Genomic DNA, 15,463 nt, shown 5'->3' with positions numbered 1-15,463 from the left:
TAATATTAAAAACTGAATAAGAAAATTCAATAAGAAAAAGTAAAAATGCCAGAAAACAAATACAGGATCAGAATGAAAAAAAGTACATATAAAAAAGAAAAAAAATCTGAGGACAGTAGCTAACCAAAAGCTGAATACAACTTTACAAGCCAGTAATATTAGTAGAAAACAAACCAGTATAGGTCTGGAATATATTAAAAGGTAGATAGCACCTATAGTAGCAACTAGCATTTTTCCCTTCTACTGATAGGACAAGACATTTATGGTTATTGTATCTTTGCTTTCATGACACTATTTATTATACTGCTTGTACTAATTCACAGAGCTATTATTAGAATTAAATGAGATGACAGATGTGAAGAAGTTTTGCAAAACTGAAGTTTTTTGCTAGTTACAAATATTACTGCTCTGTTACATATGACTCTAATATTTATAATTATTATATACATGATGAATCTCAAGCCAGATCTTTGATGACAAATACGAATAATCAATTGTGACACTATTCCTATGTGAAAATAGAATCTACTTTTACAATATAGTTAGCACTAAACATTGGGACAAAGAGTGATAGACTGTATGGGAACTTGGGTACAAGCTGTTGTTTTTTTTCTTGTAAAACCAGTAAATCATGTTTATAAAATATTTGCTTTACAAGTCTGGCATCACTTTATCTACATATCATTGACTTGATTGCATTATGTACCTCCCACCTTCCCAAGGACTACAAGCTGAATAATTACTTTAAAAATAGAGCCATTAGCAAAGGCAACATAACATAGTAAGCTTGGAAGAGGCTGATCTGAACAAAATGGGTCACTTTATTTGAGAATGACTTCTATCCTACTGAGGAGGTGAGGGGAGGGAGAACTTTAGGCAAGGAGGAGAGTCAGAGAAAATGTTCAGAGCCAAGACATGGAGTGCCTTGTTCATAGAACAGCCAGGAGGCCAGTGTCACTGGACTGAACAGTATGTACAATGGAATAAAACATAAGAAATGTAGTAGGAGCCTAGGTTTTGAAGAGCTATGGTGAACATTTTATATCTGATCCTGAAGGCAACAGGAAGTTACTAGATTTGACTGGGGGAGGCAGGGGGAAGAATTAAGTTAAAAGAGTTTTTTCAGGATGGGTGAGACATCAGCACATTTGTAGGCCATAGAGAATGAGCCAGAAGACAAGACTGAAAATAAGTGATAGGGTGGAAATGGAGTGGGATCTCTTGAGTAGGCAGAGGGGTTAACCTTGGTAAGGAATCATAAAACAGAGATTAAGGAAGAAGTGGGGCAGAAGGCAAATGACATGAAATGAGGAAAAGAGGAGAAGAGGGAGCTTTTTCTATAAAATGTGAGGCAAGGTTCTATGCTGAAAGAATGAGAAAGGGGGAACCATGGAAGGTTTGAGAAATGATACAAAGGTCTGGAATTGCTGCTGAGGATAGTAGAATAATGAGTTGATAAAGGAGGTGTAGAAGGGTTAGCTAGAAGCAGTGAGGGCACAGTTGAGGTTGTATAACATAGACCTGTAACAGAGCCATTCAAAGTAGCTGCATGATTTTCTCTCCCTTCACACATGTTAAGGAGCTAAGGCAGAAGCATGGACTAGTGTATGTTGAAAATCTCTTTCAGCTCTAAATCTATGATGCTAAAATGACCTTCTGAAATTCCTAGTTCTGTGATTCTTTATTACAGTAAAGTAACAATAATCATCATAACAAAAATACAGCAGAAAGTATAAAATCATTTAATTTTAAACTATTCAGAGAAAATAAGACAGAAGTAGAGCCTTTCCTAGGCGCTCACTTGTTTGTCAGCACTTTGATCCTCTCCTGGTTTCTCTCATGCTGAACCCGGGCTTCTTCCATATAGATGCGTCGGTCTTCTAAAAGCCCTTCAACCTGGTTTCTAGCAAGCTTTGTCTGCTCTTCAAGCTGAGCTTGCAGTGCTTCTACCTAGACAGATCAGCAAGAGGTAAAGTACCCAATTCTACTCCCCTTTACAAGTAGTCACAGGGATGGATGCTAAATCTTTTTCTAGAAAAATTAACCATCAGTAGCAACATTAACAAAATAGCAAAAAATGTTAAACAGATCTTTCTTTACATTGTCTTTATTGGGGCCAGACTACATAACGAAATAATCAACTCTACACAATTGGTTTAGACAGTATTATTGGAAGATCCAGTGACTTTTTCCTAATCCTTTGGTTCTAGTATTCCCTTGTGGGGACTGAGCTAAGAGCCCTCTTGCTAGGTAGGGAATATAGAGAATCTTTCCTTAGTTTTTTTGGTTGAGAACAGTCACCTCACAACCAAATAATTACATGACTCCTCTCTCCAGATCTTGCTGTCAAGTCCAACTGTAGTCATTACCTATAGCTAGAAAATATTACTTAAACAATTGGATTACATTCATAGGGCCAGGATTTCCAATGTAATCAGAAAAAGAATCCTGGTTCCATGTGGCATTCAGTTCCCAAATGGTCAAAGTATCATTGGAAGAAGAGTCACTATTTTAAGGAACTTCAAAACCTGTTACACAGTGGATGTGTCATGTATGAAAATTTGGCAGGAAGGATATTCCTCTCAGTCTCTACAAGCCCTATCCCAATAACAAAGGAATTTCATACTTAATGTTGGCTAAGAATATAGAGGACCCCAAAGAAGGACTTTATACAGTCAGGAAGCAGGAATTTTGAAATGTTTAAATTATGTCTGTTATATTTAATCTTAGAGTAAACAGTAGAGAACTGTATGTGGTAAGTGGGTACCTAAAATATTACAAAAATTTAATGATGTGGAAGTTAGAAGTTGTCATTGTTTGCCAACAGATATTCTCTACCTGCAGCACAAGTGTCTGATTGTCTCTTTGGTATTTCTCAGGACTTTCTTGGGTCTCTTTTATTGATCTTCCTAAGTTTCTTTTAGTACCTGCAGCAGAAAAAAGGTTAGTTGGGAAAATAATTTATTTGGCATTTCTTCCAGATAGGCAGTTACCCATTTTATTCTAGCAGGGAAAAGCAGAGGGGCTCAGTCTGATGTCAGAAAAGAGTCTAGTAGAAAAAGGAGAGAAAAGAAAATTTTACAGCAACCACAGTATTTTTCTCCTAAAAACATAGTAAGGAACTCTGGGGGATGACTCCTGATTAACAATGCCTATTTCATTACGAAACACTGCACTGAGTTGCAGGGTACTCCTTCTGAGATGAATCTATTTTCTTAGTAATTTCTGTTTATCCAGGTTGTTTGAGAATATTCATATTAATTAAACAATCTGGTAAACAGAGCTGCCACATATGCGCACACACACACACGCACATAACATTTGCATAACTAATTTTCAAAAGAAATATTATATAATATACAATACTAACCACATTGAAAATAACTGAATCTTTCTTCAATTGCTTACAAAGCTGTTCAGAATCTTAAGAGCACCAATAGGTCATCATTATCAGTACCAACTATTTTTGTAAAGGGGCAGCTAAGTGGCACAATGGATAGAACACTGGTCCTGGAGTAAGGAGGACCTGAATTCAAATTCAGCCTTAGACACTTAACACTTGCTAGCTGTGTGACCTTGGGCACACAATTAACCCCAATTGTCTCACAAAAAAATAAAGAAATAAAATTTTAAAAACTATTATTGTACAAGTATTTTTTTAAATGTTTACTCAGCTGTTTGGATCCCAAAGGAAAAAAGTCTGCTCATTGGTACCTGCTTTAGAAATGGACTGTTGTTCATGTGGCTGCTTGAAATGAACAGTCTTTTGGGGAACAGTGACCTGAAAGAACCAAAAACGACATTCCCTTTAGAGAAAACATTTCACTTTTCAACTTGTACCCCTAAGGTCAAACATCATCCCCACAGCACATTCACCACGTTGTACACAGATTTAGAAACTAAATTAAGCATGAGACTCCATGGGCAAAGCAGAGGAATTAAGGCTTCAGGTTTATACTTCCTTTTATACCAAAGTATGGACTTCATTCATCCTGAGCTCAGGCAAGCCATTTATTTTCTTTGTGGGCCAAGATCTTAATCTTTCTTAATCTTTGAAAGAAAGAGTTCTTGCTGGTTCCACATGGCATCCAGCTACCACATGGCCAAAATGTCACTAGAGGATGATTTCCTACTCTAATGAACTTTAAAATCCATCTGGTACATAAACTAACATGCCATGACCAAAAACTTACCAGCAGAGATAAATTCTCCTCAGTTTCTAAATTCCCTACTCAAAGAACAAAAGGAATTTTACCCTTAACACTGGCCAGGTAAAGAGTCCCAAAAGAGAAAAAAATGACTATAAAATAAATCTGTAAAAAAAACATAAGTTTAAAAAAAAACACTTAGATTATATCCATGTTTTTGAACATTTAGATTATATCTGGAATACTCTTCTCTTACAAGTGAAAATATCCAATTTTTACCCTTCATTCAAGGCCCAATTCAAATGACACTTCTGTCATGAAATTTTATCTGATTCCCCTAGCCAAGAGTAATTTTTCCTCCTTATGATCTACCCTGACTCTTATTATACTTTCATATTCTATGTTGTATTACATGTGTGCATATGTTAATAGCTCCTAGCTTAATGGACTATAAATCTCATTAAGGCAAAGATTATCTTGTTCTTTATACCTGACAAAACAATCTGCATAGTGCCTTACCAAAGTAGTTGCTCAATAAATATTTGTCGCATGAATTACTTATGTCAAAAACACAGCTATTATAAAAACGAGGATTAAGGGTATTTGCACTGGATTCTCTATCCAGTTCTACCCACAACAGATTTTGATCACAACTGTTTGATTGCCCTAGGTTATTTCTGTAACCTTGAGTGCCATCCCTCACTAAAAAAAAATCTTATGGATCAGGCTGTCAAAATAATCACTTACTTTGTGTAGAGGCTCCTTGTGAAAATAAGTTACTTCTCTAGAATCTGTTCCCACTAAAGTCAAGAGATGCTGAATTTTTTTTCTGTCTTCTAGTTCCCTATAATCACCAGAGAATATTATCAATAATTGTTCCAAAAACATATACCCCTTTCCATTTTATGGGCATTCTGTCTTGCAGAAAGAAACAGTCAGCCTGTTTCTATAGGACTGTGAGAAATAATAACTATTCACATTTATATTCTGTATTAAAATTTACAAAGAAATCTCTTCACCACAATTAACTAATGAAGAAGGTTGTGTAGGAATTATCATCTTCAATTTTATAATCAGAAAACTGACGCTCAGAAAAGTTGACTTTCCCAGTCACACTGCTTGTAAGTGTTAGAGTCTGGCTATGAACCTAGGTCTCCTGATTCCAAATTTAATGATCTACTATAAATAGTATCACTATATTCCTATATTCCTTTCTTTTTTGGGGGGGGAGTGGTGTAGTGGTGGTGGAGGCAATTGGAGTTAAGTGACTTGCCCAGGGTCACACAGCTAGTAAGTATGTGAGGCCACTAATAAAGTTTCAGCTCTAATCTCATAAAAGTTCAGATAACAGAGCATGGGGGTTCAGAGGGAAAAAGTTAGAAATGTTTTCTTAGCTGCCACAGGAAAGTAAAAGGGATTTGTACATAGAATTTTTTTCCTTTTAAATCAGTAAAAGCAATATTATACAGTATGACTAGAAAGAATAAAAAAAAATTTGTTTTTATCCAGCACATATTTGAAATCTCCCCTCGCCAGATCCCAGCAGAGTGAAAAGTGTGCTAGATTGAGAAACAGAAGCTCTGGGTTCAAATTCCTACTTGTGTAACCTTGGGCAATTCATTTAAACTTTCTGGGCCTGTTTTCTCATCTATAAAAAGAGGGGGTTGAACTACATGATTTCCAGGCCTTCTAATTCTGAATTCTAGGATAGATCCCCCTTTTCTGCTCAGTACTTGATTTTTAATCGGTCATTTTCTGAGTAGAGGCGTAACACATGCTCGCGTTCCTGGAAGAGGTAGATCTGCATATCACTTAGGGCTTTCTGTAACTCAGCAATCTCTTCCTCCCTCTGCTGGATTTCCAACTCCAGTTTGTGCTACCCAAAAAAAAAAAAAAAAAAAAAAAAAAGGCAGGTGAAATGATCCTGAGCCTCAGACTGGATATTTCCTAAATATAGCCCTATCTAGTTCATATAGTAACATTCAATACAGTTTCAGAGTATAAAAAGCTTCATAATATTTAAGTGTTGTGGGGATGACTTATGAGACTACAGTAAGTCAATTAGCCACCATGTCACAGGGTGCTGAAAGCCAGTTTCTGAAAGAGTGTTTTGAGATGTAGTTATCAATACAGAATATTCTAATAGGAACGTAGACCTGAGTTATTTGTACCAGCTGGCACAAAATATGTGAGGGAACACTTAAATTAAATTTGCTCCATACAACGGTCATATCAACAATGTGCTAAATTCAGAATATTACATAAAACCTTTTAGCACCATCTCCCACTGGAGGGGTATAGACTATGGGAAGTATATACCCCAGGATTTCGTATGATTAAGATGTTTTAATACAACATTCTTTATAGCTACCTATTCTGGACACAAGGTTATACTTCCTCCAGGTATCTATATTCTAATTTTAATTAAAAAAAAAAACTTAGTGAGAAAGATTAGAATGAGGACTACGTTGTTTTTTCTTACCTGGTCCTTGTATATGTGGGAATATTTTTCCAGTTTTCTCAATAGTTCTTCATTTTGTTCATCAAACTCAAGTATCTTTCTTTGGTAATATTCCAACAGTTCTTTGGATGGGCAGATGAAATTTAGGCGTTCAGTAATGGAGGGAAGGGGGGTTGATTCCTCTGAATCTCTAGGAGATCTTGTCCCAGAAACAGCACAGTGCTTAGAAGGGCTCTGAGAGGTTGGTAACCTAAATGAAATCATCAGAGAAGTCAAAACTGAAGCTTGTTAATATTTATGGAATCCTAAGAATTTGGTTTACTTAGATTCTAATTTATTCACAAAGTTACAGAGATATGATTATACTATATATACACCAGGTGGTATGAATAACAAGTCCAAACAAATCTTGTGTTGAATAATATTTAAATTCGGTATCATGCAACTCTACCTGAGCTATCACTTTTAATCACATTTCAAAAACACGCTTAAAACTTTTCTTTTAAAACAGGTGAGTTTTTTTAAGATAATTTGTTTTGGCTATGGATCTAAAATAATATTTATAGAAGTTGAAAGTAAAATACTGATATCATTAAAAAAGTTATAGAGGACATCTATCACAGACTCCTTCTTGTTCCCTAATCAACACCTACAAATCAGAATTAGAATTAAAAAGCTCTCTTCATGATTCCCTCTTCTTTCCTTCAGTCTCAGATAAAGAAGCAACTCCTTTCCTTGCCAAGGTCAATGCCTCCCCTTGTACTGTTGACCCCATCTTCTCTTTTCTCCCTGAACATATTTTTCATTTCATTTTCAATAAAGTATAGTGAGTGGCCCATAGTAAGCATTAAACAAAATGAAATTCTGACCCCAGTTCTGCTGTGTACAAACATGCTCAGTCTCCTTTAGCAATAAACAACTTTTATGTGAAAGTCATACCCTCGAGTTATTATCCTTTATCTCTGTTTCCTTGAATTTGTTGTTGTTCAGTTGTTTTTAGTCACATCCAACTCTTTATAACTACATTTAGGGTTTTCTTGGCAAAGACACTGGAGTGCTTTGCCATTTCTTTCTCCAGCTCATTATACAGATGAAGAAATCAGGCAGAGAGTTAAGTGACTTACCCAGGGTCACTGTGAGACATGATCTCTCAGAAGTGAAGCCTCCTCAAAGAGTTAATTGTTTCTTGTACTGTTGAAACATACTCCCTTGAAAAACTACACCTGCAGCTAGCTGACCTTGTAGAGAAGCTTGCTTTGTAACATACCTTGTACTGTGCCCAACTTCCCCTTCGTCCTGTCCTTGTTTCAGGCACTTAGTAGGAAAAAGAATAGCATATGCCCTACCCCTCCCCTCAACCTAAACTGGTTACCCCTGCAAAACTTTGCACCAAGTTTGTGTGTTCTTTGTTGCTGGGGAAGAGTTCTGTGAATAGACTGTACCCCCTTGAAGCCTAGCCAATGGGATAAGGAGAAGGGGTTTAGGGAGGGGGAGCTCCCATTCGGGTATAATAGACCTTGCTTTCTGTACTTCCTGGCCAGCACTATTAGTGCAACAAGGGGGGTGGGGGTAATACCATTTCTCATGTGAAAGCAATAAACTCCTTTTTACCTTTCTTAAGACAGGTCTCTGATCAATTATTTTCAGGGGTCTCAAGAACTGTACCAGTTTTGGGGACTCATCCGGAATTCTCCCTTATTTGGGGGAGGGGCTCCCAGCCAGTCCTAGGACAGGAGCCTGCCAGCCACTTGCCAGCAGTCCTGAAATGGTTTGGGGGTTTCCTTTCAGTTTTAAGGAATGGACTGAAGAGAGACGATCTTGAGAGGTAAAAACGAAAGTAGAATGCCCAAGGAGGAGAGACTGAACAAGAAGGTCACATAAGTTTGCACGCACAGACCCAGGTAAGCAAGAATGGGGTGGGGAGGGGTTCCTCTTAGAGGGCAAGATGAGTGAGCCCCTGGGTGACCATAGAGTTAAGGCTGAGACAAGATCTGAGAGCCTTTCTAGAAGGGCAAGCCTTGTGAGTCTCCTCCTGCTCCCTAGGCAAGACTGGTGAGCTTCTTTTTCAAGAAAAGAGAGAGCAAGAACTTGTGAGCCATGGGGAGAATTCAGTCTAAGTCTAGCAAAAAAAAAGAGTCTCTCTCCAAAACTCTGGACAATAGTCTTCTGAAAGTCCCACTAGACAGTCCTTTCGGTAATAGGCTTAGTAATTGGGAATTGTCAAAGTATCAGGGAAAAGATAAGAAGAAAATGATCAAGTATTGTTGCTTACTCTGGGTAGGCACTCAGCTTGGAGGAAATGTCTTCTGGCCAAAGTACAGACCCTCTGAGGACTGGGTTTGCCAAAATTTAAACCCAATATGTACACTCTTTAATGTTTTGTCAAATGTCTTGTCTGTATATGTTGTGTTAATATTTCAGTGTGAATGAAAGTCTGGTCTGTGTTTTATCTGACACTTTGTAAGACTATAAATTTATCCACCCAACCAGCAACAGCAGAAAGGCTGAGCTGGACTGTCCTTGAAATGCCAAGTCAGCTCCCTTCTTCAACCCTCCCAGATCATTTTTCAGAGGAGCAGAGGGACAGGGAAGGAGAGAGAGGAAGAGAAAAATTATTTTACTGTTTAATTTATATAACTGGTAAGAGCAAGTAAAAGAATGTAGGAGGAGTGTCAAGTCAGGAGTAGAAAGAAATAAAGGGGCTTTAATCAGAGCCCAGCAGAAGGAAAGGTGAGAAAGTGTAAGCAGGTAGAAATGAGAGGAGCATGGGTACTGTGTGATCAAAAGGCTTGAAAGAAGTGGGAAAAAAAGGAGGGAGGGAATTTCTCTTTTTCTCTCAGACCAAAGAAAGGCAGGCTAACCAGCATTTAACCATTTCCTGCCTCACCTAAAGAAGAAAGGTTATTTAGATTGAACTTAAATAAAAAGTAATAATTTATAAGCTATCTTATGATTAAAAAGTAAAGGAAATCTGGATAATCTGAGTAATGGGATTGAGAGATTTGGAAAGACGAATAAAGATTTGATTGAAAATATGGAAGGCAGAGCGCAGAGGTTTGGGAACAAATGGGGATTTTTCAAACCCCTCCTGTCGCTAGATAGTTGTTCTGCACCTTTGTGTCAGTTTCAGATGGTTTCAGTAAGTGGTGAGGGTGTGAAGAAGTATTTTAAGAAGATAGAAAAATCGTGTAACTTGATTTGATAATAGCTCAATCAAATTTGAGATGACTCTATCTGATCAAGTGATAGAGTGTGCCCATGTGGTGGAAGAGAGATGAATTACTGTGCAAGGTGATGTGGAAATCCATTTACCTAAATGAGTAATGGCCAATTTTAAGTTTTAGGTAAACTTAAATAGTTTAAATTTTTAAGTAAATCCAAATATTATTATATTAGGAATGGCATTGTTAAATTAATGATGAATTGGTTAAAAATACATATGTATATATTTATACATGGTTATAAATATATACGTATATATTTATATATATAATTGGTTAAAAAATACATATATATTTATATATTTCCAACCTGTTCCATCTAAGAATGTATTAAGTATATTAAAAAGTTTATTTCTGCTGTTAAGAAGGAAGTTTTAACTAAAATTGTTTTTTGCTATGAATCAAGCATTTACAAAAGTATGTTTGTAAAAGGAAGCTTAGGAGCAAATATGCAAAAGCCTTGGGTTTAGATCTTGTAATTTTTGTCAATTAGGATCATGAGGGTTTTGTGATAAATTGTTTTTGTGATAAATTGTTAACTGTTCTTAAAAGAGGAAGATATTTGTTGTATGAAGAAATGCTTTGTAAACTCTTTTGTATGACTTTTGAAAGACCTACCAAATTTATATTTTAAGCTAATTTGTTGTAATAACTAAAGGTTTAATGGGGTTTAGAAGATGAGGGACAAGGTAAGGGAGACCAGGAATTTTAAGGCTCTAGGAAGTTCTGTGATAATTTTAAGACAAAAAAGACTCCTGGTCCCATCCCCCTTTCCTTTTGAAGTCCAGTCATTACAGAAGAACTTCTTAAGACCTAATCTCAACTCAGAACTGCTCAAAGAAAAGACATAACTCTTTCCTATTGTCAAAGGAAAGCAGGGGTGCCAGTCCCATCCTGGGGCCCTAAGACTTGAAAAACCTAAAATCTTCACCCAAGTGGTGTAGTGTCTTGCTTTGTTAAAGTTGTAATCTCTTATGAAAAGTGTAAACTGTATATGGAGTTCCTAAACAAGGAATCTGTGTTGGTGATAATCTCTAGTGATTGGTTTTTAGGGCAAATTTAAGATTTAAGATGTGAATCCTGGTAAAATTTTTGATTAGTGAAATCTGCCATCTAATGTATAAGCCTCTGGGACCATACTCAGAGAGGAATGTGACTTACAGGCAGATGTTTGCTTCAGGAGACAATCCTGTCAGCCTGGGATGAGATCCTTCTGGCTCAGTTTCCCCACTGTGTTTTGAAAAGGAATGTTTTCCCACTTGACTATTTCTGAGTCTAACTATAAAGTGGAGATGATATCTAATTAGGTCCTTGCTTTTCATCTTCATGGCATGTTTCTATAATCAAAGCAGATAGTTTAAGATGTAAGCACAAGGCAAGTAGTGGAATCTTGCTGTTTTAATTTAATTGGGTAGAAGGGTACTCTGGTGAGAATGGGACATTCTTTCTGAATGTTATAGGAATAATTAGATAAAGGAAAGGAAACCAAAGTATAAATGTAATGTTGTATCATTGTTCCACAGAGCAAGACTGGGATTTAAAGTTAACTGTAATTGTATGGAATTGTTGAGGTTGGGGATGCTTGGGACCCAAAAATAGTGACACATTGGGTTCTGCTCAGCTAAAGAAGGTCAAAGTTTGTTATCTTATCTACAGAGAGGCTAAGGAAGGAGTCTGGGGGTGTCCCCAGGTGGTCTGGGGGTTCCAGGGATGGTCTTGATGGGAGTGACCAATAACCTGGAGTTTTGGATTAATAGGATCAAAGACAGGAAATAGAACAGAGATTTGGACATAATGATAAGGAAAAGTTTATGGGCCTCTAGAGAGCCAGATCAAGTAGAGAAATCCAAGGAGCTTTCAAGGTGAGGCTTTCCAGGGCACTTTTAGACAAATGGGACTAAAACTCTTTTGGAGTAAGGGACAAAGGTCTCAACTTGGAATAAGGTCTTTACCTATTACAAAATGACATAAAAGCAATTAGTATTAAAACAATTGACTGAATCAAATTATTGAGACTAAATCAGAGACATCTTCAATTTGGGGAAAAGAATTTCAATGTAGTTTCTTAGAGGCAGGTAACCTCGGGTAATATTTTGCATTGATGGAAAAGTTAAATGTTTCTCTTTTGATCCAAATTCATTTCATGAACATAAATTGAAGCTGGTGTTTGAACTTATCCATATGTGCAGTTCATTCTTTCAGGTTGAGCATGGTTAGAAAAGGACAGAGTAGATTGGGAAATGGATGTAAATCTATTAGAGCTATAACTTATGGTTTTAATAGTAAATTTAATTTTATGATTGTTATTTAATCAGGAACTAGAGATGTATAGAAAGGTATGCAAGTTCCTCAGACAATGTGAAATTATAGTCATATGTGAAACCGATTACTGGAGGTTGCTATTTTAAGATTTTATGGGACTATTAACTGACTGTTATTCTGAGTCTAACTCCAGGTGTGGATAGCAAGAAAGACTATCTGAGCCACTGATCCATGATGCCAGCGAGCCTGTGAGATGCTGGTATGAAGTGCAAAGGGGTGATCTCATGGGAAGGTTGGGACAGCAGCTGTTCAGCCTGGGCTTAGGTAGGATTCTCCTGACTCAATCTCCCCACTAACAACTGGCAGATTTAAGCCTGGCTGGATGTCAGCTGACAATCTACTCCTGCCTAGAATTGACATTAAATTAGGGAGATGTTCCCCTGAAATGTATCTACTCTTTTTTTTATGTTTATTTATTTTTAGTTTTCAACATTCATTTCCACAAAATTTCCACACCTTTATAGCATGTCAAAACATAAAAGTTTGGCAGATTCATTTTATACTCAAAGCTTGCCAGTTTAGGACCATAATCTCCTATGCAAAGATGTGTAAAGAAGTAGATCATAACTCAAATGGAGGGAAAGGAAGTGATGGCTTCAGACAAATATTTTTTGTTGTTATTATCCCCTAAAACATTTAAGAATACGTAGAAGTCAGTAAAATAAATATGAGAGAGGAAGCAATCTTTTAACATTATTTAAAAGGCAGGAATTATCCTTTTAAATAAATTTTGTGTTTTCAAAATATATCATCACCTCCAGCTACCTAATAACAGCTCTGGGAAACAAATTTGTATTAAAATATTGCTGACATTTTGCAGATTCAGGAGCTATAGATGGAGGTTAAAAGAGTGGGTAAGAATTGTATATAACTAGCCTATGGCAAAACCAAGATTAAAATTCCCATTTTTACAACAAGAAAGGGATGTGGTGTATCAGAAAGAGCTCTGCATCTGTAGTCAGGAAGCCTGGGCTTAAATCCTGGCTCTGACACTGTTGGAAGTACCTGAAATATTCATCTCAAATGGCTGTTGTGGAGGAAAGTTAATTGTAAAACTTAAAAGTTCTATATAATTGTGAGTTATTACTACAGATACAGTTGACAAAGCTAAATCTATAAACAATTTGTATCCCAGTACTACCAAGGTTTGGTTAATAGCCAGTAGTATCAATATCCTAAGTTATTTTATTGTAAATTCTACATAAATAGGAATTGCTATAATTAATTCCAGAAATTTCAATTTTCTATGTGCAATTCTCACTTGCCATAACCATACTGTAAAAGTGAGAAGTAGGAAAAAACAAAATATGTGAGTTAAAAGAATCACCCTAAAAATGATCACAACTCTTTTTGGGCTCTAATACCTTATCTCTCTCTCCCAATACATAAGGTTCCTTCCAATACAATTTCAAGAAATATATATCCCTCCAGCTGCCATAAGAAAGATGTTATTTTGGACAAAGGTTAGAGCTAATGTGACTTGTCTTAAACCCTTTAAAATGCAAAAGCTTCTTACTTTTTGGAGACAGGAGTAGAGGGTGGGGTATAGTGGTACATACTGCTTTCTCCAGCACCTACCAAAGAAACAAAGTTCAGAAGAGGTGAGCATAAAAGAAATTGCGCGGTACAAAATTTCTATCACCTCCTCATCATTAGTAATTTCCCCAGCAGCATCACTATACCCAACATGGCCATCCGTTTTGAAACCCTACCACTAGATTGAATTCTCAGGAAACTCTGCTTTCAAACTGATCTCAGAATATGCAGTATTTCAATTAGAAAACTGAATCAAGAGAATTACATTTCTCTTCTCAACAGAATCTGGTCAATTAATGTTTTTCTTTCTATTTCTAGCAGGAAATCAATAAAATGGTTATTAATTATATAGCTGATGAATGAACTGTGTGCCATGGAGACAGCATTTAAACAATGGGGTTTTTTCGGGGTTGCCTTCTCCCTCCTAGGAAAGATAAGTAACAAAGGCTTGATAGTGGCACCCAAATTTTTCATTATTAATAGAGCTCTTCATCTGCTTCAGAGTCAATAACGTTCAGGAGGTTGTGCACATGAATCTCTTCCTTTGCATCAGAACACTGCGGCTCCGGGGACCCGTGGGGACGAGCGGCACCGCAGGGCTCTCAGTCACTCCAAGCCCTGTACGCGGACCGGACCGGACCGGACCGCTCCTTTCCACCTGACACAGTTCCGCGTCTACACATCCCGTCTCCCCGACTGAAAGGTACGCACGCCCCCGGAGGGCAGGGCCGGACTTTTATTTCATTTTCCTTCTCGGAGACGGCTCACAACTGGCTGCACGGAGCAGAAAATCAGAGGGGCTGTGAACCCGGAACCACTAGAGATCAGGCTCCGGGTGCACAAGGTCCCGTCCTAGATTCGTTTACAAACACCAGGATTCCCGGACAAGGGCGGCCTGCGAGGCTTCCTGCTGTCCCCCCGCCTTTCCTGGGTGGACCCCACAGATCCTTCTGACTTTTTCGCAGCTTGGGGTGGTGACGGGACCTGGGGCCTGGGTTCGAATTCTAATCTGTGTGATCTACAACAAGTCAGGTGTCCTCTCTGGACCTCAGCTGCCTCATCTGTAAAACGGGGGAGCGGACGCTGATCCGGGGTCCGACGATCCTCCCCCGGGGCCACCCTTGTCCTCCCTCCCGGGATTCAGGCCCCAACACGAGACCTCTTCCCCTCACCGGATCGTCCGAACCGAGGCCAGCAACGTCTCCCTCAGTCTTCCGGGATCTGTGCGATGCCACACTCAAAACAAACTACGACTTGTCAGAGTCCGCTGTCTCAACGGAAATAACTTGAACGAGAGGGAAACATGGCGCCACAGAAACCGACCAATCACCTTAAGGGTTACAAAGCTCTTCGGATTCTCGACCAATGGAAAAATGGATTAGGGCGCGGTGAATTTCAGGCACGTCTTTCCTCCAAGTCCCACAAGACATTTCACCTCTATCAGCTTACTTCCGCAAAGATCACTGGGAAATGTAGTTCTCTCTTCTCACAGTCTGGAGTTTTTGCCTTCTGCAAACTACTAGCTGGCTGCTAGTTCACCCAATGAGCTCACTCCAGTTCTAGAGTGCACCTGGATAAAATTAACCAAACTACTTTCTTTCCCTAAACAGCAATACAGGCATTACTGTTTTCTCTACTCAAATCCTTACAAACATTCCCATTTTTCTCTTACGCACAATAAAGCGCACCCATCCACGTCTGTTGATAATGGAATGTTCTCATCCATCTCTTTTCACAAATAAGCCATATGAGGTCCACCCAACATGCTGGGGGTT

General features: G+C 38.0%; 1 protein-coding gene across 2 annotated transcripts in view; it reads right to left on the bottom strand.

Annotated features, from left to right (window-relative positions):
* CCDC77 (coiled-coil domain containing 77) overlaps positions 1-15,008 on the bottom strand; it is a 39,770-nt gene extending 24,762 nt beyond the window's left edge. Inside the window, exons 1-8 of one of the 2 annotated variants that reach the window (XM_072654082.1) lie at positions 14,861-15,008; positions 13,669-13,726; positions 6,631-6,859; positions 5,882-6,024; positions 4,896-4,992; positions 3,715-3,781; positions 2,839-2,927; positions 1,802-1,950 (exon numbers count right to left, since the gene is read on the bottom strand). In XM_072654082.1, the coding sequence (XP_072510183.1) occupies positions 1,802-1,950; positions 2,839-2,927; positions 3,715-3,781; positions 4,896-4,992; positions 5,882-6,024; positions 6,631-6,859; positions 13,669-13,709 (815 nt within the window). In that variant the 5' untranslated portion in view covers positions 13,710-13,726; positions 14,861-15,008. The remainder of the gene's footprint in view (positions 1-1,801; positions 1,951-2,838; positions 2,928-3,714; positions 3,782-4,895; positions 4,993-5,881; positions 6,025-6,630; positions 6,860-13,668; positions 13,727-14,860) is intronic. The other variant, XM_072654083.1, reaches the window with a different exon arrangement.
* Between the last annotated feature and the right edge of the window lie 455 nt (positions 15,009-15,463).

Source organism: Notamacropus eugenii, chromosome 3, assembly GCF_028372415.1.
Source record: "Notamacropus eugenii isolate mMacEug1 chromosome 3, mMacEug1.pri_v2, whole genome shotgun sequence".
Taxonomy (NCBI): domain Eukaryota; kingdom Metazoa; phylum Chordata; class Mammalia; order Diprotodontia; family Macropodidae; genus Notamacropus; species Notamacropus eugenii.
Note: the sequence above shows the minus strand (reverse complement) of the source record. Positions and strands in the feature narration are given on the sequence as shown.